This window comes from Mobula birostris, chromosome 10, assembly GCF_030028105.1.
Source record: "Mobula birostris isolate sMobBir1 chromosome 10, sMobBir1.hap1, whole genome shotgun sequence".
NCBI lineage: Eukaryota > Metazoa > Chordata > Chondrichthyes > Myliobatiformes > Myliobatidae > Mobula > Mobula birostris.
Window position 1 is genome coordinate 137,554,680 of NC_092379.1, and position 24,163 is coordinate 137,578,842.

Consider the following 24,163-nt stretch of genomic DNA (forward strand, 5'->3'; position numbering starts at 1 on the left):
TTCAAATTTTGGATCATCAAGCCAGGCTTGAAGAAGAGTCACTGTCCTGAAATGTTCACTCATTTTCTCTGCCCAGAGATGTTACGGGAGCACAGTGTTTCCAGGACTTTCCACCTTTATTCAAATGCACCAATATTTTGAGAGCTCACATTTTCTGGCAGACAAGTACAACATGACTGCACAGAGGGACGACCCCCGAACAATACGTTCCTCCAATCAGTGACTGCATGATTTAGTTTCATACCTTATTAAAATAACCATTAATGGAATATTTAATCATATTTCTGCTGCAATAAACAGAAGTGTATGTATTACTTGACACATGCAAGGAATTTGACAGTGTGAAATTAGAATTAGTCATTTTAACATCTCTAATACAATTACATTTTTCTTTATTCCATTATTCTCCTCGGCAGTTTGATGGATTTTCTGTCCCTTGTTCAATGAGCTCCCCACCACAAGCCATCATTAAACATCCCCACTACAAGACACTGGACTCTCAGCTTCCCACAAATGACAGGATCAGAATCAGAATCAGGTTTATTATCACTAACTTACACTCAGTAGCCATTTTATTAGGTACCTCTTGTACCTAATAAAATGGCCACTGAGTGTATGTTCACGGTCTTTTGCTGCTGTAGTCCATCCACTTCAAGGTTCGATGTGTTGTGCATTCAGAGACGCTCTTCTGCACACCACTGTTGTAAAGTGTGGTTATTTCAGTTATTGTTGCCTTCCTATCAGCTTGAGTCAGTCTGGCCATTGACCTCTCTCATTTACAAGGTATTTTGCACCCACTCAATTCCGCTGCTGTCTATAAGGAGTTTGTATGTTCTCCCCGTGACCACATGGGTATCCTTGTGGTACTCTGATTTCTTCCCACATCCCACTATAAGAGATACAGGTTAGTAGGTTAATTGGTCACATGGGTGTAATTGGCTCATTGGGCCGGAAGGGCCTGTTACTGAAGAAAATTCTCCAGCGTTTCCCATGCAGGAACAAAAGGAAAGGCCACGCGGTGTTGTTGTTTGAAATAATGGGTGATTTATTAAAGCTGGTGCGGATTAGGAGGGCAGTCAATGCTGATCTACCTGAGCGCGAAGTTGCTACAGCTTTTACATCCTGAGCTGATGAGCTTACACAGAAACTGGGTTGACAGTAAAACTGGTTTTGATAGCAGAATAAAATAATTATCCTCAAGTCTGACTTAGTTAACTGTCAATTCCATTTTCCGTTACAAGAATGGGCGCACATTGTAACATAATTAATGAAGTTTCTGAAACTTGGTGCCCATCACCACTACATTCCATGTCTCTATTGCTGGGCTTTGTTTGTAGTTCCATGTTTCATTAGCACAATCTACATCATCACTTACTGGTTAACAGCCCTCATTTTTACTGCAATCATCGATACGAGACAAGCAATCAGCCCTCACTGGAATATATTTCATTTGTTAATTTATTTGTGATAATATTACTTTAAGTGTTGTGTGTGTGAGAGTTAAATGTACTGTAATGTGTACCTTGGTTGAAAGGAAAGTTTTTTTTCGTTTGGTGGTATACATGTCGGCAACTGAATGACAATAAACTTTAACTTGAATTTGAGTTATTCATCCCATACGGCACCCACAACACTGAAAATGAAAATCTACTGTCGACATGAATACGTTGTAGCAACTGAGGGTTGTACATAACTTCTGAAAGTGAAGTCAGCAGAAATGAATTTCCGAAGTACAGTCACTGCAGCCTAGCAACTAAGATCCAATTGCTCGTCCATCTGGACATTTATTTCATTACTGATTATGGGACCCTGATATGGATCAATCAGATGCTCTGCAACTGGCATTGGAAGAGTGAATACACAAAAGAAAAAAAAATAATTGGCAGTGACGTGTTTTGGAGACTTTCCAGAGTCAGATCTGAATCCAAATCTGGAAAGTTTCCAAAAATTGAAGACAAAACCTGAAGTTTCCAAGATCTGAATATGAATCTGAAAAGTTTTTATACAGTGGCCACTTTATTAGGTACACCTATACACCTGCTCATTAATGCAAAAATTGAATCAGCCAATCATGTGGGAGCAACTCAATGGATAAAAGCATGCAGACATGGTCAAGAAGTTCAGTTGTTGTTCACACCAAATATCAGAATGGGGAAGAAATGTGATATACGTGACTTTGACTGTGGTGCCAGATGGGGTGGTTTGATTATCTCAGAAACTGCTGACTTCCTGGGATTTTTATGCACAACAGTCTCTAGAGCTAACAGAGAATGGTGCAAAAAGAAAAAAAAAATCCTGTGAGTGGTAGTTCTGTGGGTGAAAATGCCTTGTTAATCTGAGAGGTCAGAGGAGAATGGCCAGACTGGCTTAAGCTGACAGAAAGGTGACGGTAACTCAAATAGCCATGTGTTGCAACAGTGGTGTGCAGAAGAGCATTTCTGAATGCACATGTTAAACCTTGAAGTGGATGGGCTACAGAGCAGAAGACCATGAACATACACACAGTGGTCAACTTATTCGTTACAGGAGGCTTCTAATAAAGTGGCCACCGAGTGTAGATTTTGTGAAAGGATTTTTAAGATAATTATTATTTATGTCTGCTCTTCTGACACTGATGAGCCAAACAATTCTGCGCAAACCAGAAGTTTATTCTTTGAGTGGATTTCCTAATCCAGAAACATCGAAATCTCTTATGAGTGTATGAAACAGTAGCTTGATAAATTGGCTTTCTCATTCTCTCCCATGTGTTGCTTAAAGTTGTCAACTGGAACTATTCCATTGGTTTGCTAGCCTGCCAATAGTAGCCCATTAGGAATAAGCTGGTCCCAAACACTAAGGCTCTACAGGGCCTGCCTCAGAGGTCGAATGCATCTCTTCTGTAACTTGTCAACTATCACATTGCTTTAAACTGCATGAGGACTTAACATTTTAAATAACCCAGGAATTACCCTTAGACCTTGGGAACAGGCCAAACTTTATTGGAAAATTTTATTAACTCTTTATATGCTTAATAAATCAGTAATGTTAGATTTACATTTCACAATGCTGGAATTATAGCCCTAGTTGCATTTCATAGGGGTTTTCGTCACTCAACTAAACTCATTCCACACTGACTGGCCAACTCAGGAATCACTCGGATGACTTAGAGGAACATTTATGAAGTAGAGTCGGACTAGTCAGTGCAATACGTCTGTACGTCATGCCTTGTCAAGGTACTCACACTGTTCTAGTCCTTCCCCATTGGCCTGCACCCACAGCGTTCCCTAAATTATCCCACAATTTCTCCCTGTGGAACAACATTTGAATCAGAGCAAGCGAATTGGAAGGATGAACCCTGCTGGTAGGTTGCAGCTGGAGTGAGCCACCTGGGGAGGAGCAATCCAGATAGAGGAGTTCCAGTGCCCATAGAACTGGCCAGGGTGTGAGGTTGGATCGCACCGGGTGCCAAGCTGATTTGGGGAGACTGAGATCAGCTTTGGGCTGTGTAGTGAAATCTGGGCCCGGAGCGAACCATTGGGCGGTGCGTAGTAGGCCCAGAGCTTTTCAGTGAAGCAGTGCCTGGGTTCTAGTGCGAGGTACGAAAAACTGTTTGGACAATTTAAACAATACAATGAAAAGACAGGGCAGTGGGATTGGAGGCAAGAGCCAATTTCACTCACTCTCCTGCAGTGATGACTCCTCTCTCCATAGCACTGAAGCTATGAAGACTGCTCTGGTTGCTGTCCTCCAGGCACACTAATGTGATGGACTGACACTGAGGCTTGGGCCTCGGCTGCTCTGGGATTCAGATCTAAGGACACATTTTGGTTTGGAATGTTGTTGCTTGCTTCTATTGTTTTCATTATTTGAGTTTCTCCCCCTTTCTCTGTGTATCAGGTGCTGGTCTCTATTTTATTGTAAGTTAGGTTCTTTTGGGTTTCTTGCTTTGTAGTTCCCTGCAAGCAAACAAACCTCACAGTTGTATCACTTATATATTCTTTGATAATAAATGTACTTTGAAACTTTGAAACTTTCTATTTTCCAGGGCCGGCTGGTGGTGCAACGACATCGGCACTGGACCCGGGAGTGGAGGTTCCCGGGTTCAAAGCTAGTCGGGTCCGCTCCCGAGTAGTCAATTTGCACAATTTGCACAACCTCCTGCTTTAAGTAAAACCAGAAAGTGGTGGGCATACTCAAAAAGGCAGCATCCATCATTAAGGATCCCCATCACCCAGGATGTGTCCTTTTCCCATTGCTCCATCAGGAAGGAGGTACAGAAGCCTGAAGGCACACACTCAGCATTTCAAGAAAGCTTCTTTCCCTCCACCACCCAATTTTTGAATGGACATTGAACCCAAGACTACCTCACTGCTTTTTTTTTTCACTGTTCTGTATCTGTTCTGTTACGATATATCACCATAGAATCGCAAATTCATCTCTATAATGATGAGATATGCATCACATTAGACAATGTGGCTTGCTACAAATAGCTCATTGATGTCTTAACTGTGGCCTGGGCAATATTCTCTACAGATTTATCATTACAAAATAACCAAAAGTGACTTTGTTTTCATCACACAAACACGAGGAAATCTGCAGATGTTGGAAATTCAAGCAACACACACAAAAAAAATGCTGGTGAACACAGCAGGCCAGGCAGCATCTATAGGAAGAGGTACAGTCAATGTTTCGGGCCGAGACCCTTCGTCGCCTGAAATGTCGACTGTACCTCTTCCTATAGATGCTGCCTGGCCTGCTGCGTTCACCAGCATTTTATTGTGCTTTCATCAACCTATTCTTCTACAAGTGCTGGATTATATTCCTGATGTCTCTCTGTGAAACTCTACATTTTACTGCCCTTCCAATGATGGTACGCTCCAAAGATGCCTTGCTCCATGGTTCTCCCCATTAAGCTCCATTTGCCATCTCTCTGGTCATCCACTCTAAGGCAAATGCAATGTTAGCATTCACTTTGACAGCACTAGAATATGAAAGCAAAGATGTAATGCTGAGGCTTTATAAGACATTGGTGAGACCTCACTTGGAGTACTGTGGGAAGTTTTGGGCTCCTTATCTAAGAAAAGATGTGCTGATATTGGTCAGGGCACAAAAGAGATTCGCAAAAATGATTCTGGGATTGTAAAGTTAATCATATGAGGAGCATTTTATGGCTCTGGGCCTGTACTCACTGGAATTTAGAAGAATGCCGGAGGGGGGATCTCATTGAAACCTGTAATGTATGGATCTATTTATTTTAGAGCAAAAACACCGCCCCCCCCCCCCCCGCTTAGCAGTATGTATTGATCTGTTGTCTACATGTGCACACTGTTCTCTCTTTCTCTGGCTGCAATGTTAAAGCCGTCTCCAGCATCTGTGCTTTTATTTAATCGATATATAGTTGTGCACGGGCACAACAAATTGGCAACAAGTATGAAACTGAATGTCAGAGAATATCACAAACTGCACCGACAGTTGTTGGACAAAACAGTGAGAGTTAAACAGCACGAGAAAGCTGAAGAACCCATGAGTAACAGTGAATGACATGCTGAATTTAAAGTGAAAATAACGTGGCGATGGCTTCAGTCAGGAAAGTTGACAAATTAAATGGTGGTAATGAAGACAGAGAGTTGTATATCAAGAGTGTTGAACTGTATTGTAACATGAACAATGTGGAGGAGCAAAAGAAAGCCCCTACACCTCTTAGCTTAATGGGCCTAAGAATGTACAGTAGTGGTCGCCAACCGGTCAATCGTTGAGACTTACCCAGTAGATCCCAAAAAAAATGAAAAAATAAATACACAAATACTGTTGTAGTATGAGCATTATAAAAATGTAATACTAATTAGGATAATGGTAATATAGCAATACTCCAGCTACTTAAAACTGTTTGTAAAGAGAGAATGTTTCCGGGTTGAGTGGTTTTAGTTCAGTTCTTTCTGCCTAGTGCGCATGTGTGTATAGCTCCCCCGCCATGCACCGCGGTAGAAAAGACCAGAAGTAAAACCCTGCAACCTGGAAGCAACCTCTCTTTACAAACACCTTTCCGTAGCGGGAATATTGCTATATTATCATTATCCTAATTTGTATTAACTTATCTTTATAATGTTCACATTACAACACTTCTCCCCCTTTAAATTCCAACATTCCCCAAAGATAAATAACTAGGAAACAAAAAACAGTGGTGTCATTATCTTGCGTACCTCTGAAACTTATACTAGTGTCTCAGTAGCAGTTTACCAATACAAAACACCTTAAAAACGTGGCAGATTCAACATTCAGTCTAACAAAGGAAAATGTCCATTTAAATATTCAGTCTGTCAGGAGGTTTGCGAGGGCGCTGTGCTGCAACAGATGAAAATTATGAAATCTAAGTACAGGAGCTGTCTTACTGACAGACATCTCACAGACTGTCTCAGACTGGCTGTCTGTAGTTATAAGCCAAATTTCAGGGAACTAGCAGAAAGTATTCAGCCCCAGTCATCACACTGAGTGCAACAGTCAATTTTTATTCATTTATTTTTTGGGTTGAAATAAAATTAAATAATGAAACATAGAATTAAAGGTGTTGTAATATGAGCATTATAAAAATAAGTAATACTAATTAAGATAATGGTAATGTAGCAATACTCCCGCTATGGAAAGTTGTTTCCAGGTTGCAGGGTTTTACTTCTGGTCTTTTCTACCTGGTACGCATGCGTGTGACTAAACGATTTAGTAGGTCGATCTTGCCTTTCACTAAAGCCGAGGTAGACGATCCTGGGCTTAAAAAGATTGGTGACCACTAATGTACAGTCTCTTACACAACCTAATAAAGCCAGCAAGCAAGATGTTTGACGTAATTGTTACAATTTTACAAAATCACTTGAGCCCTAAACTGCTGGTATTTGAAGAGAGATTTAGATTTTACAAAAGGAACCAGTCAAAAAATGAAAGCCTTTCTGAATACATTGAAGAACAGTATAAACTTTCTCATCACTGTGACTTTAGAAATGGACTTCCTGATGCATTAAGGGACAGGCTTGTATGTGGCATGCATCGTCAAAGCACACAGACAAGGCTACTGGCAGAAAGAGACCTGACGTTAAGAAAGGGCATTGCCCATTGCAATATCATTAGAGACTGCAGCAGAGAATTCAGCAGAACTACAGAAAAGGAGGTTAGAATGTGAAATGTGCAGAGAGAATGTGCAAGGCGGACAAAAAGCACAACCGAGTGAAAGTCTCAAACACAAAACGAAGCAAATGCATACAATTACCGAATGAAAAGCAGAATCAGACAACGTGGGGTCTGACAAAGGTGAACTGTCATGCCTAGAACTGAAGCAGATCACAAAATCATCTGGATCATTATCAATATATCCGGTGTAAAACTGAAAATGGAGCTGGATACAGGGTCAACTTTGTCTATAATTCCAGAGGCTGACTTCAACAGACTGTTTTCTAAGATATCATTGGAGAAGACTTCAGTGATGCTAAATACTTACACAGGTGAAAAAGTGTCTCCCAAAGGCAAACTGAAAGTGAATGTGACGTATGGAGGCCAAACACAGCAGTTAGAGCTTTATGTATTGAAAAGTGGAGGGCCAGCACTTTTCAGATGTGAACGATTGAAAAAAATCCAACTAAACTGGCATCAATCAAAGCTCTCAGTGTGACATCAACAGGCAACAACAGCCCAAATGGTAGCCCTAACCAGAGACTGGCACAGCTGTTTAATGCTAATGAGAAGGTGTTTGAGAAGGGCACTGGTAAACTCAAAGGCATGAAGGCCAGAATTGAACTGCAACACCAAGATTCCATAAAGCAGTAAAGATTTGTACATTCTCCCTCTGACTGTGTGAGTCTCTTCCCTGTGCTCTGGTTTCCTCCCACAGTCCAAAGGTGAGCAGGTTAGTAAGCTAATTGGTCACATGGCTCTTCAGCCCATCTAGTCTGTGCCAAACTTAGCTAGTTCTATCAACCTGCACCTGGACAATAGCCCTTCATACTCCTTCCATCCATGAACTTATCCAAATTCCTCTTAAATTTAGAAATCAAACCTGTATCCACCACTTTCATGGCAACTTGTTCCAGACTCACACCACCCTCTGAGTGAAGAAGTTCCCCTTCAGGTTCCACTTAAATATTTCATCCTTCAGCCTTAACATTTTTTCCTCTAGTTCTAGTCTCATGCAACATCACTGGAAAAAGTCTGCTTGCATTAAGTCTATCTATATCCCTCTTAATTTTGTATGTCTTTATCAAATCTCCCCTCATTCTTCTACGCTCCAATAAATAAAGTCCTAACCTATTCAACTTTTCCCTTTAACTCAGGCCCTCAAGTCCCTGCAACATCCTCATAAGGATGTTAGCAACCAGCACGTCATCAAGGAGCGATGCCTCAAAAAGGTGGCATCCATCGTTAAGGACCCCCCATCACACAGGATATGCCCTCTTCTCATTACTACCATCAGGGAGGAAGTACGGGAGCCTGAAAACATACATTCATCGATTCAGGAATAGCTTCTTCCCTTCCGCCATCAGATTTCTGAATGAACATTATCTCACCACAAACACGAGGAAATCTGCAGATGCTGGAATTTCAAGCAACACACATAAACAACTTCTACGTGTGTTGCTTATTATCTCACTACATTTTTTTCTCTTTTTGCACTACTTATTTAATTTAACTTTTTAAATATACAGTATATACTTACTGTAATTTACAGTATTTTATCATTATGCATTGCTATATATTTCTACCACATAACAACAAATTTCACGATATATGCCAGAGATATTAAACATGATTCTGATTTTAAGGATCTTCTGAGAAAAGAAATTCCTACTCATCTCCATCTTAAATTATTCTGAAATAGTGCGCCTCAGTTCCAGATTGCCCATCTGGGGGAGCAACGTCTCTGAGTGCATCTTTCAAGCCCCCTTGGGCATTGCTTGTTCCCAGACTCCATTCAGTACAGTTGCATGTTTGGAAGCAAGAATTACCGAAGCTGAGTGTCCTTGCACAAATTCAATGGTATCTATGGACAATATATGTTTTTACCTTCGTTCAAATTCTTTTATCACATGTCCATCGAAATTTACACTGAAATGCGTTGTTTGTGTTAAGAGAAAACTGGGGGAAGCCACAGGAGTCACTCTCTTCATTGCTACCATCAAGGAGGGGGTGCAGGAGCCAGAAGCCACACACTCAACATTTCAGGGACAGCTTCTTCCCCTCCGCCATCAGATTCCTGAATGGACAGTGATCCCATGTACATGATCTCACATCTTTATCTCTTTTTTCTTGGTTTCTTTTTGTACTACTTACTTAATATAATTTTTATACATATACTCCTAATTGTAATTTATAGTTTTCTAATTATGTATTGCAATGTACTGCTGCCACAGTACAACATATGCCGGTGATATTAAATCTGATTCTGAATCTGATTCATTCCACAGCCAACAGAGCATGCCCACAATGGTTGGCGGAACAACACTGAACACAGCAAAACAGAAGCGGCTACAGCAAAACAAACTAGTTTCCTCTTCTCTCCCAATCAGCGCATATAAACAAGCCGTCTTTGGCCTCCAGCCTCCAGGGGACTTGTGGATTCACACACGCTGGTTCCGACTTCCCCAGCAGATTAAGAGATTTGCAGGCTCAGCGTCTGTCCATCAGGATTCGACTGGACTTCCTATCAACCTTCAGACTTCAATCTGGACCTCGAAATGACCTTTGGGCTTCAATTCAGATCTTCAATTCACTTCCAGTTTCGATCCGGTCCCTTAAATACCTTTGGGCTTTGATTCAGATCTTCAACTGACTTTCAGACTTTGATCCAGATCTCCGGTGGACTTTGAGGATTTGAACCAGACTTCCGAACGACCTTCTGGCTTCGAAGCGGACTCCCGAACTTCGAATGACGTTTGGCTTCGATTTGCATCTCAGCCATCTATGGCGGTACAGCAGTTAGTGCCTCTGGTTGAGCATAATCTGAGTGGTTTTTGTACTTCCAGCCTACAGCTCCCCCACGTGCTGTGGTTTCCCCCCACACCCCAAAGCCGTGCTGATAAATTAACCACTGTCCACCGGCCAGTTAAATTAACTCTTATGGAGGTGGGTGTACGGGGAATCTGTTGGAGTTCGTGAACAGGTGAGAGAAAACAGATCGTTGCAGAATTCCTCCGGCACCTTGTGTGTGTTGCTCTGAATATCGAGCATCTGCAGAAAGCTTTGGGAAATGGTCCTGAGAGCTACTACAGAAGATGGGCTGACTCACCTCCTTCTAAGTCATCTTCTCTGAGGATCGCCACCTTGTGATGGGAAGGTTCGTGAGTTCCTGAGATCAATGACATCTGGAGTTTAGCTGTCTGGCACTCAGCTCCTGGTAGGGTCACCCATGGCAGTAAGGTCAATGGAAGGTTCCAGTCAAAGAGCAATCCAACCTAGACCTCAGTGGTGGAGGTGGCGGAAGATGATGACACATCATAACCGCAATGAAGCGTCCCCAGTCATCTTGCACTCCGTGCCACCAGACCCTAACCTTGATCTGTCAAGGGCCACGTGGAGGCTGCCCATCCATCAGCCTCCCCAAGTTAAACAAAGTCAATGACAGGCATTCTCCATTAAGGAGCATTATTCTCCCTAATACTTGTGTGTACACTGCACCAGAATATGTGGATCCCAGATCGGCCTCTACATCCACTTGAGGACCCACCTAAGGAGAACATCACACTCGACTTGAGTGTTCGCACTACTATGCCTTAGATAATAAATATAATATATAAATAGAAGCAACAATACTGCTCTTTACACAATACAGGAGATAGTGTCCCACAACAAGATTAAGTAAGCATGAGGCTATCACTGCCAAAAGGACTGGATCAATTTCCAGGATATGTAATGTCTTGTCGCATTAGTGCTGAGCCCATGTATCAATGAACTACTCGTGTGTTTATTTATGGGGCCTGGAAGATGATTATGTTTATATTCATTACAGCTCACTTAAGGAGAGCAACAGAACCAGGTTGAAGTAGGTAAATGTGCTGAGACAGTTTGACATGAAACAGCACAAATCGCACTGAATTGAATTGGCTAATTTATGATTAGCATGAAACATTTGCCCTCTGGGCAGCAATGGGAAGATTGCAAAGTCATGCTGGTATAACCCCTTACCTGAGTAGCTTAAGGAACATAAATATTCTCAAACAACAGGAATTCTGCAGATGCTGGAATAATCTCCTCCTCCTTCCCATCAACACAACAACTATTTCATTTATCGATCATCAATAAGGAATACAGCCATGTAAAAGCAAACTTACTTCACAGGAATGGGTCGAATCTTGGCTTTTTCTGCCTGCAAGTACAAACAAAAACATTAGCTAGAGAAGATTCAAGATTCTAGATCATTTAAAGTCATTTCCAGTACACAAGTGTAAAGGAGAATGAAATAATTGTTACTCTGGATCCCATGCAGAACAAAAAAAGCACAATAAGTTAAGGAACACAATAATAAAAAAAACACAATAAATATAAAGACATAGCTTATATACGTAGTTTGATTGTACGCCCATAAAGTAATGGTAAAATGTGTTAATCAGCCCTACTGTTTGGGGAAAGTAACTGTGTTTGAATCTGGTGGTCCTGGCATGAATACTACATAGCCTCCCCCCTGATGGGAGTGGAACAAACAGTCCATGAGCAGGGAATACAAAAAATACAAACATTTGTTGCAACTTGTTCAATAATTTAGAGCTTCAGTTGTTAGCAGATGACTGACTTAAAATGTAGAACATGTAACCGTACAACACGGCACAGGAAAGAAAGGTAAATACTGGCGTGACAGCAGGTCAAATTCCAACCCTTTGATGCAGTGTCGGGGTCACAGTTCAAAAGCATACTAGTATATTATACTTAATGTTTGGAAAACAACATGACCCTAAAAAAAAATCCTTTTTTAGATAGCACAGTGGCACAGCTAGTGGCGTCGCTGCCTCACAGATCCAGTGGCCTGTGCTCTGTCCCGATGCCTATGGCTGTCTGTGTGGAATTTGCACGTTCTCTCAGTGACTCTGTGGTTTTCCGCTGATTGCTCCAGTTTCTTCCCACTTCCCAAAATAATCACCCCCAGCTTGGTAGATTAATTTGCTGCTGTAAATTGCCACTGGTGTGCAAGTGAGTGGTAGAGTAGGGAGGAGTTGACGGGGGAATAGAATTGTTAGAATAAAAATGTGTGCTTGATACTTGGGACTGACAGGCTGGAACATAAAACATTACAGTCCTTCACCTCATGACGTTGTGCCAAGATTTTAACCTCCTTTAAGATCAATCTAACCTTTCCCTCCTACATAACCCTCCATTTTTCTGTCATCCACGTACATACGATTCCTAAATGCCCCTCATGTATTTGCCTCTATCATCACCCATAGCAGGGTGCTCCACACACCCACTACTCTCTGTGTAATAAAAAACATACCTCTGACATCCCCATATACCTTCTTCCAATCACCTTAAAATTGTGCCCCCTGTAATAGCCATTTTGGCCGTGGGAAAAAGTCTCTGGGCCCCTATGCCACCCTGTAAATCTCAATCAAAACAGCTCTCATCCTCTTTCATCCAAAAGTCCCACGTCATTCAACATATCTTCATAATATATGGGCCCTAGATCAGGCAGCACCCTGGTAAATCTCTTCTGCACCCTCTCTAAAGCTTCCACGTCCTTCCTCTAATAAGGGGACCAGAACTGAACACAATTCTCCAAGAGTGGGTTAACCAGGATATTACAGAGCTGCAATATTACTTCAGGCCTTTTGAAATGAATCCCCGACTAATGAAGGCCAACATTCAATGGACCTTTTTAACTATCCTATCAATTCTATATAACCTCGAGCACAAGATTGTCTGAAAAAACACGACATTTTACGTAATCTAGGGTGGCAGGTGGAGATATGTTTCTACCAAAGCAGTGTAAGGTGCTCCTTCCCTCTGCTAGTCTGCAGGTCACCTTGGGAAAGGTGTAGTAGCTGCTTAGCCACCCCAATCAGGATCACATGAAGCCATGGGATAAGGTGATGGATGATTGGAAGAGCAGCTAGTGCATGTCACAAGTCCTGGTTATGCACCAACAGACACCAGGCAGAAAATCTTTGAAGAGTATTGATAATGGCTGGGAGTTACTCCCAGAGTCCTGACCCCTATTACACCTTTACTCCATTGCTGATGAAGCAGGTTAGCCAGCGAGCCATTATCATGTTGCCAGTTGAGGAATTTTGCTCTGCACTAATTGTTTACAGCACCTCCCACATCTTCTCATGTTTTCACCAACTGATGTTCTCAGTATTATTTTAGACCACAAGACATAGAAGCCACAAGCCACCAGGCCCACTGAGCCTACTCCACAAATCACGTCCACAGTACCGCATTCTAATCTGCACAGTTTGTCTCCTTTAGCACATTGCTTGCTTGTCAGTCTTTGTTCATGTATGGGTTTTCATGGATTTTATTGTATTTCCTCTAAATGCATGCAAGAAAATGAATCTCAAGATAGTAGATGGTAATATATACTGTATGTATTTTGATAATAAATTTACTTTGAACCTTGAATATTTCAAGAGACACTGAGTTGACTGCAAAGTACTTTTGGATATCACGAATCAGGAAGAAAGTGATACAAATAGATTTCTTTTTCTTTCCAAAAGACCATAAGACACAGGATCAGAATTAGGCCATCGGCCCGTCAAATCTGTTCTGCCATTCCTTCATGACCGATTTACTATCCCTCTCAACCCCATTGTCCTGCCTTCTTCCTGTAGCCTTTGATGTCCTTACTATTCAAGAACCTATCAACCTCCTCTTTAAATATACCCAATGACTTGGCCTCCACAGCTGTCTGAGGCAATCAGTTCCACAGATTCCCCACCATCTGATGAAAGAAATTCTTCCTCAACTTCTTTCTAAAGGGCTGTCCTCTAATTCTGAGGCTGTGTTCTCTGGTCCTAGACTGCCTCACCATAGGAAACATTCTGTCCATGTCCACTCTGTCTAGGCCTTTAACTATTCAATAGATTCTGCTTTGATTCCCCCTCATTCTTCTAAAGTTCAGCAAGGACAGGACCAGAGCTATCAAATGCTCCTCATATGTTAACCCTTTCATTCTTTCCAACTGTGCTCTCGTCCATACCTACCATCCCAAGAGACAGCACATCCAACACGTCATTCTCTAAAACTTCCATCATCTCCAAAGGGATACTACCACCAAACACATCTTTACCACACCCCCTCCAAATCTCCGCTTTCTGCAGGATCTCTCTCTCCACGATTCCCTTGTCCATTTGGCCCTCCCGCTAATTCCCTCCAGGCCAGTGGCTAAAGTGCTGCACCTGCCCATTCATCTCGTCCCTCGCCTCCATTCAGGGACCCAAACAGCACTTCCAGGTGAGGCAACACTTCACCTCTGAATCTGCTGGGGTCATCTATTGTATCCAGTGCTCCCAGTGCAGCCTTCCCTGCCCTAGTGAGACCCACCGCAAATTGCCCGACTGCTTCATCGAACATTTCAGCTCCATCTGCCAAAAATGGAACTGCCCGGTGGCCAAACATTTTAATTCCAATTCCCATTCCCATTCCAACATATCGATCCATGGCCTCCTCTTCTGCTAAGATGAGGCTGCCCTCAGGGTGGAGAAACAACACCTTACATTCCATCTGTGTAGCCTCCAACCAGACGGCATGAATATCAATTTCTCCTTCCGGTAAAACAGAAAATTCCCTTCCCTTCCCCACTTCTTCTATTCCACACTCTGACCTGCCTATCCAACCCCTGATGCTCCTCTTCCTTCACCTTCCTTTACCTTTCCTACCCACCTCGCTTCACCTATCACCTTCAAGTTATCGTCCTTCCCCTCCCCCCACCTTTTTGTTCTGGCGCTTTCCCCCTTCCTTTCCAGTCCTGAAGAAGGGTCTCAGCCCGAAACGTCGATTGTTCATTTTCATAGAAGTTGCTTGACCTGCTGAGCTCCTCCAGCATTTTGGGGGTGTCACATGATTGGAGCAGGATTGAACTAATCCTTTGACAGAGTATCTGCTGTTGTTTACTTATTTATTTGTTTTGACATACGGCATGGAACAGGCCCTTCCGACCCTCAGAGATGCGCCCATTCAGCAATCCACCAATTTAACCCTAGCCTAATCATGGGACAATTTACAATGGCTAATTAACTTACTAACTGGTGCCTCTTTGGTACATTGTGGGAGGAATCTGGAGCACCGAGACAAAACCCATGCACACACAGGAAGAACGGAGGCTCACTTGCAGAGGATGCCAGAAATAAACTCCAAAGTCCAACGCTCCAAGCTGCAATAGGGTCGTGCTAACTGCTAGACTACCGAAGCACCCCATACAGCAGCTCACAGGGAGAAGTGAGTTCCACGCTCACCTCACTCTCTGGGTGAAGAGATTTCTTCTGAAATCCCTTCTGATTTTGTTACTGACTCTCCCTTTACTACTATTCCTTGGTACGACCTTTGGTGACTAATTATCCAATATAAATAAATGAAAAACGGATAATTAAATGCATTGGTCTTTGCTTTGTTGACAACTTTGATGGTTACAAATGGAACATTTGCCTTGGCCAACACCATTAAGTCAAGGACTTGTACAGGATTATGGTCAAAAGCAGAGGTCTGGGACACACTGACAAATTCACAATGCCAGATCCTCCAGACCTTTTGTTACTGGACACAAGGATGTGAGTTGCTTGTCTTGTTAGCGTGCACAGTACCAGCTCTTGGGTCGGAGGCCAGGCTGGACTTGTTGCAAGAATTGATCCCCCCTCTGTTTTCAATTGGAATTATTGAGTTGTGGATAGCTACTAATTGATAATGGGTTAATTATTGTCGCTTATGACAACTGGGATGGTGGAGGCAGCTGCATCAGGGACTTTTAAGAGAATAGTCTGGATAGGCAGAGGCTTTTTCCCAGGGCTGAAATGGTTGCCACAAGAGGACACAGATTTAAGGTGCTGGGGAGCAGGTACAGAGGAGATGTCAGGGGTAAGTTTTTTACTCAGAAAGTGGTGAGTGCGTGGAATGGGCTGCCGGCAACGGTGGTGGAGGCGGATACGATAGGGTCTTTTAAGAGACTTTTGGATAGGTACATGGAGCTTAGAAAAATAGAGGGCTATGGGTAAGCCTAGTAATTTCTAAGGTAGGGACATGTTTGGCACAACTTTGTGGGCCAAAGGGCCTGTATTGTGCTGTAGGTTTTCTGTGTTCTAGATATTTAGATAGGCATATGAATGTAAGGGAAATGGAAAGATATGGGTATTTTGTAGGTAGAAGAGTTTGGTTCAGTTTGCCATTTGACTACTAATTTAATTGGTTTACCACAATATTGTGAGCTGAAGGGCCTGTTCCTTCACTGTACTGTGAAAGCATCAGTTCATGTACCATCCAGATGTGTCATTTAATGCATAAGTACACTGAGGTAAAACAAAAGGAAGATAGAATGTGGAATATAGTGTTACAGTTGTAGAGAAAGTTCAATGCGGGAAGACAAATAAACCCCAATCTACCACATCAAGATAAGTAATTTTTAAAAGAACATTATTAAAATCCAAGTATACATTATGCAACGTTGTCCAAGGACCCTTCGTTCAGCACAGAGCTCGGTAAACTTCATGGAGCAGTGATCTGAACCGGCTCATCCCTTGCCTTGGGCCCGACCTCCTGACGTTTTCAATCTGGTCGCACATCGGTTGGGTTGCTTTGCTGTGCTCTGGGGCCTCAACCCCGCCGCCTCGATTTGGCTTGTACCCAAACTTTACAATTCAGTGTGGCGCTTAAATCGATCAAACCTCGGGTTTTTCCCGCCGCCTTGCCTAGTCTCGGATCAGCCACATCATATTGCCTCCAAGTCCAAAGGGAAGTGACAGGCTATTACTTGCAAGAGAAAATCTGCAGATGCTGGAGATCCGAGCAGCACACACAACATGCTGGAGGAATTCAGCAGGCCAGGCAGCATCAATGATAAAGAGTACAGTTGACATTTGGGCCGAAACCCTTCGGTAGGACAGATGATTACCTGTGATGATCGTTTGCCAGAAAAAGGATGATTAACAAAGTATTTAGTTCCTTCCCTTGTTTTGTTAGCCACCAGCCAGAAGTCACTGAGACTCTCAAACGCCATCTTAAACTGGATGAGGCAGACTGAGAAATCACAAATTCATCCTTATCTTTAAGAGGTCCCTGTCAGGGTCTCATAACTATAGGATGGAAGCTGTTCTTGAGTCTGGGGTACACGCTCTCAAGCTTCTGTATCTTCTGACCAAAGGGCTGGGGGGAGGGAGGGAGAACAAATCGGGTGGGAGGAATCCTTGATTATATTCGCTAGTAATTTTCATGTTTAATGAATGTCAAACAATTGCATGACATGACTTTTAAAGCTGGCTGACACAACTGAGTACAGGCTTTGTTGACGGGCATCGCTTTGCAACTGATCTTATTGATGCAATTACAAAGAAGGCACAACAGCAGCTAGATTTCATTAGGTTTTTGAAGAGACTTAGTATGTCACCAAAGATCCTTGCAAATTTCTGCAGAGGTACTGTGGAGAGCATTCTCACTGGTTGCATCACTGTCTGGTATGGAGGGGCCACTGACAGGACTGGAAAAAGCTGCAGAAAGTTGCAAACTCATCCAGCTCCATCATGGACACTAGCCTCCTCAGCATCCAGGACATCTTCAAAAGGTGATGCCTCGGAAAGGTGACATCCATCATGAAGGATCCCCATCATTCAGGACATGCTCTCTTCTCATTGCTACCATCAAGGAGGTGGTGCAGGAGCCTGAAGACCCACATGTCAGTGTTTTAGGGACAGCTTCTTTCCCTCCACTGTCAGATTATGAACCCATGTACACTACCTCAATTTTGTTCTTTTTTGCACTAATTATTTATATATATGTTATTGTAATTTATAGTTTTTATTATGTATTGCAATGTACTGCTACCACAAAACAACAAATTTAACGACATATGCATGATACTGAACCTGACTAAGGAGGTTAATGTAACAATCGCTTCTCTCAGTGAACTGTAGGGGAGTTTGCATTAGCTTCAGATCCAGAGATGCTACAGGTCCAGAAGATTCAAAACAATTGGGTCCTCCTTCTCTGTCTTCATTTGGAAGACAATGGAATGGGAAGATAATACAAAAGAGGACATAATCAAAAGATGATACCTCAAGAAGTGGTATCCATCATTAAGAATCCCATCACCCAGAACATGCCCTCTTCTCATTGCTACCATCAGGGAGGAGGGACAGGAGTCTGAAGACACACACTCAATGATTTTGGAACAGCTTCTTTCCCACCACCATCAGTTTTCTGAATGGACAATGAACCCATGAACATTACCTCACTATTTTTTGCTCGCTTTTTGCATAACTTATTTAATCTACTGTATGTTATTCACTTGTTTTTTTGCCATTTGTGTGATTTGTTCAATTTTTTGTGCTGTGTGTGTTTGATGTTTCCTTTAAACAGGTTTTCATGGCTGTCTATGGGAAGATGAATCTCAGGGTTCTATATTGCATACATACTTTGATAATATATGTACTTTGAATCTTCGAATTTGTTTCGTATTATAATTTATAGTATATTTATGTAGTGCACCGTACAGCTGCCGCAAAACAGCAAAATTTCATGATTTATGTCAATGATAATAAACCTGATTTGGATTCTGATTCTGACTGAGCTCCAGGGATCCAGATCCAATCGTCTCTTGTCTGTGTGGAGCTTGCATGGTCTGTGGTACTAATGAAGTTGCTCCATTGAGAACTGGCAAGGATCTGTTGGGCAGAATCGCCCCCTTTCTATGCCAATGAAAGACAGGTGACAATTCTGAATGGCAGGAACCAAGTAACAAGGCCATTTGTTTATATTTTGTTTGTTTGTTTGTTTATTTAGCAATACAGCCTTTCCGGCACTTCGAGTCATGCTGCAACCCCGATATACCTGATTAACCCTAACCTAATCACAGAACAATTTACAATGACCAATTAAGCTACTGACCGGTCTGTCTTTGGATGATTTTTAATCTATTCAATATACACTGATTTACTTATTTATTTATGTTTACTTTTTTCTTCTATATTATGTATTGCATTGAACTGCTGCTGCTAAGTTAACAAATTTAACGACACATGCCGGTGATAATAAACCTGATTCTGATTCTGACTGTGGGAGGAAACAGAAGCACCTGGTGAAAACTTATGCATTTCACAGGAAGGATGAACAGAGACTCCTTACAGGACAGCAACAGTATTGAACTCTGAACTCCGGAATGCATCGAGCTGTAATAACGTTGCGTTTATCACTACGCGACTGTGGCGCCCAATTAGAATATTTCTGGAGTTCTTGACGTAAACCACTTGTTGCCTCAAGATGACTTTGACTTTCTTTGATAGATTTGCAAGCAGAACCCCAGTGAGTCAGTAGCTCTTTGCTCTGTGTGGGCACACCTGTCAGCGATTGACTTTGACGTTCTCACAAATATAACCTGGGACTTTGGCTCTTTCATTTCTAACGCAAGGCAAGAGGTCTGGCTTTGCCTAGTACAAAATATGAATAAGATAACTTTAACAGCCCAGAGATTGCTGTAAAAATAACTGTGTTCAAGTCATTTGCCAATATTATTTTGTTTTTTTTTAAAGAAAACAGCAATCTGTGATGAGGGAGACAGACAGCTTGAGTTCCTATTCTCCACAAATGGTGCACAAATTGCAATACACTGCCAGTAACTCAGATCAAACAGAAAAAAACTGAAGCCTCACCAAAAGTCTCTAGACAGCTAGATTTATATCCCCAGTAGAATCACTGCAACCATTTAGGGCTTGTAATTCATGTTGGAAAGGCCCTGCCAATCGTACTAATTAATAACCCAGACTTGATCAACAAGATTGATTAAAACTAGGTTTTGTGTCAGTCTTGTGGCAATAAATTGTTCCAATTATTTTTCCCGAATTGCAAAGATTGGTTTACTTTTCCTTATTTTGTGTTTTATCTCTTTTAGTTTTCCCTTTCTTTCCATCCCTTTATTCCTCTGCCACCACACTAACAAACTTCTTTAGAAGTATGGTTGAAAGTATCCTGACAGGTCTAGTACAACAATTCAAATGCTCAGGAACGTAAGAAGCTGCAGAGAGTAGTGTTTTTTCTTGACACATCACGGCAGGTAGTATCTACAGAAGACTCTGCCTGGGGAAGGCAACGTCTATCATCAAAGGTTCCCTCCCTCCAGGCAATGCCATTTTCTTGCAGCTACCATTGGGAGGAAGATGCAGAAGCCTTAAGTCGTACACCACCAGGATCAAGAACAGATACTTTCTTTCAGCTATTCCGTTCTCCAACCAACTGGCAATATTTTCTTAGGACAGCAACACTATGACCACTTTGTACTGCAACCATCTTTTTGTTCAAGTTGTGTTGTTTCTTGTATAATTTTGTAAAATTTATGTTTTTTTTATATTGTCTTTAATGCCATGTGCCTATAATGCTGCTGCAGGCAAGTTTTTCATTGCAGCCATATGTACACGTACTTGTTCATATGACAAACTCAACTTTCACTTGACTTGTCTACCAATTCCATCAATCTTTATGTGTTTTCTCCCAGTTCTCCTCCTCAATACAATAACTTCGTCCCCTAGTTTGACGCCCCCTGAAATTAATGAATCTGCATTTTATCTTCTGAAGTCCGAATATAATCTTCAATGTGAAAGAAATACAAGACTCAATGATGTGTGTGGTCATTGTAATCTTGAACCAACCTTAAAGAATCTCTATAATCAGTACAGTTTAGCAACACTATGACCACTTTGATCACTTTGTACTAATATGTGTGTTCTTCCTTGAAAAAACTGTGCATAATTTATGCTTAATTTACATTTTTTTTTGTAAATGCTATTTTTATGATGCTCTGTGCCTGTGATCTTGCAGATTTTCCATTTCACCTGTCCATCCGTGTACTTGTGCAAATGACAATAAACTCAACTCTGACTTGGTCTCAGATTTGAAAATAATTTGAACTTTTCTCCCTGCTTGCCACTCATTTACTTTATGAGCTCGGGACGAAGGTTGGCAGATTCCTTCATTCACCTGTGCAAGACCCTGTACACTCTCAGTCGTATTGTTGACCACTTCTTCCAGGTAAACGATCATGTACAAAACATTTACACTCTGTGTGCATTCGGGCAAAGCCTAAATAATATCCAATTCCATTCATATTGAAGGCAGTGATAAACACAACTAGTTAGTGGTTTATCTATGGTTTTAATAAGATATTAATTGGGAATCTAACTACAGCTTACTGCAAACAGGCAAATATCTACATCTGGGAAGTCAGCACAATTCTCTTTATCCACGGATAACATACTTGCAAGTGATTTTGTCCTGAAGTCATAAAGACATAGAACATTACAGCACATTGAGGCGGGAGGAGAAGATGGCAGCGCGATGCAGCTCTCCGGTGAAATGTTATCATATCTGGTAAATAGGGGTCGTGGACAATTCTGATTTGATGAAGACGGACGTGAGAAGCAGAGGAACATCTGGAGAAATTTCTGAAATGTCTGGTTTGCTGCTGTTGTTACTGTGCGATCGAGAATCTCCGGAGGTTAGGCCCCAAAATCCCCGGCTTTGCCTGCTGCTAGTGACCGAGGCTGAGGTTGAAGTTGAAACGTTCGGATAGAGATTGTGCTTGGTACTAGGTGTCGGAGGGCTGATAGGGGCTCGAAGTTTTCGGAGACTCAGAGTCAGACTGTGGTCGGGCATGGCAGGGAGAGTTTTCTTCCTTCTCCTGTCTGTGTGAGATGTGGGACTTACGAGAGACTTTGAACTTTTTTACTGTGACCATGGCCTGTTCTTCATCAAGTTATGGTATTGTTGCACTGTTGTAACTATGTGTTATAATTGTGTGGTTTTTGTTAGTTTTTCAGTCTTGGTCTGTCCTGTGTTTCTGTGATATCACACCGGAGGAATATTGTATCATTTCTTAATGCATACATTACTAAATGACAATAAAAGAGGACTGCGTGTCCTCATAATCTAAATTATCAGGTCCTTTGGCCCATCTAGTCTGTGTCGAACTACTAATCTCCCAGGTCCCATGGTCCTGCACCAGGACTAATAGTTCTCTCATCCATGTACTTACCCGAATTTCTCTTCAATGTTGAAATCAAATCCGCACCACTACTTTTGCTGTGTCTTTAAGGTATGGCACACAGGGAGAAGTACAATTACTTAACTATCATATCCTCAGAGTGAGGGCTCTAGCAGTGATAGTTTGGTACAGTTTTATTTATTTATTTTTATTCAAAGATATAGCCTTTCCAACCCAACGAGCTCATGCCACCTAATTACATCCATCTTTGCAATGTGGGAGGAACCCAGAGGTCCCATTTCATAGTTCAAGGGGAAAGCATACAAACTCCTTATAGACAGCACTGGAATTAAACTCCAGAACACTCCCAGCTGCAACAGTGTCGCATTAACTGCTATGCTACCGTGGCGCCTGAACTGTGCTGGCTGGAGTGTATAAGAATGAGGGGGGGATCTCATTGAAACCTATTGAATATTGAAAGGCCTCGGCAGAGTGGATGTGGAGAAGATATTTCCAATTGTGGCAGAGTTGGAGACGAGCGCACACCCTCAGAAAGATATCCACTTAGAACAGAGATGAGGAGGAATGTATTTAATCAGGGGGTGGTGAATTTGCAAAATTGATTGCAACAGGTGGCTCTGGATACCAAGTCATTGGGTATTTAAAGTGGAGATTGATAGGTCTTTGATTAGTAAGGGTGGCAAAAGTTATGGGTGAAGGCCGGAGAATGGGGTTGAGATGGAAAATTAATCAGCCATGATGGAATGGTACAGCAGTTTTGATGGGCTGAATGGCCTAACTCTAATCTAATCACTGCACAACTCCTTACAGGCGACGGCAGAAATGAACCCAGATTACTAGCACTGTCATAACGTCATGCCATGCACTGCTGACGCTATGTTGCTATGATGCTATTAAAACGGAAATCTGAGACTTCCAGGTTTTGGCAACGATTTCCATTCACACTGTGCACCAGCAAAAACAAACAGGGAATTGTTTCAATAACCAAATCTTCTGGTCTCTTCCCGATTATGCAACCTTTGCTACCTCAGATATGGACCATGGTTCCAGTTTATTGCAGAACCCATTGATCTGTGTACAGACCATTTATCATTCATGAAAGAACTCAGTGATCTTCACAGTATATTATATGAAACAACTCATATCATCTGTCAACTGCAGTCTCATTTCTGTTTTCAACTCCATAGGGATTTTGTCTTTTTGATCCTTCTTGAATTAAAATGTTGCTAAGCAACACGGCCAGGAGGCATGCTGGCTCAATGCTTCTAAAAATGCAGTCTATCAAATCATTTTAACAGTCTACTATCTCACTGCAATTCAGAAAGTACTGTTTATTTCATGAAACTGCCATTGTACTGGATAGATTTCAGACAGTAGTTTACCTAGGTTCAATTAACCTGTCACATTTTAGACTTTTTTTAGAAGAATAATACCACAGACGTCCTTCTGCTAAATGCAGTTCAAGGTTGCTTAACCATCGCCTTTATTCAATCTTCACTCAGTTATGCTCTGTAACGATTATCCTTTGATCACTAAATCTAATCCATCAATTGAAAAAAAACCCTCTACAATCATCCTCACTATTACCAGCCTAAGTCAAATCTTCAATCAAGGCCCATGTGTACCATGAAGATCTCATTTATTGCTTATCAAAAAAACTTTTGTGTGTTTTCTTGTGCTAGGCATGATTCCTCGCTGCCAAGCCTTTGCAGGGTCTAAAGTCACTATTGTAATCCATTGTATCAGGCTTTTTTTCCGAAGCAAGTTATGAGCAAAATGGAAAAGTCAATCAAAGCCTCCTTGTATCCTGTTCTATTCATAGCCATGTTACATGGAAGAAGCTTTGATCAGTTGACCTTTCCTTTCCATTTATAGTCAAACGACAGCTGAAGAGCACCTATTGTATTTTTACTGGGCTGCAGGATACAATGAAATTGAAGCTGGAGGAGACACGGCAGGGTGTCAATACTGAAGGATATTGAGTTTGAGTCTGGAGCAGGAGTTCGCAACCTCTTTTTTGCCATG

At 41.9% G+C, this 24,163-nt stretch overlaps 1 protein-coding gene across 7 annotated transcripts in view; it reads right to left on the minus strand.

The window, feature by feature from the left end:
- Positions 1-24,163, minus strand: part of aff2 (AF4/FMR2 family, member 2) — a 703,805-nt gene that overhangs the window by 136,045 nt on the left and 543,597 nt on the right. For all 7 annotated transcript variants that reach the window (XM_072271046.1, XM_072271044.1, XM_072271049.1 and 4 more), the window contains one exon: positions 11,286-11,320. In XM_072271046.1, the coding sequence (XP_072127147.1) occupies positions 11,286-11,320 (35 nt within the window). The remainder of the gene's footprint in view (positions 1-11,285; positions 11,321-24,163) is intronic.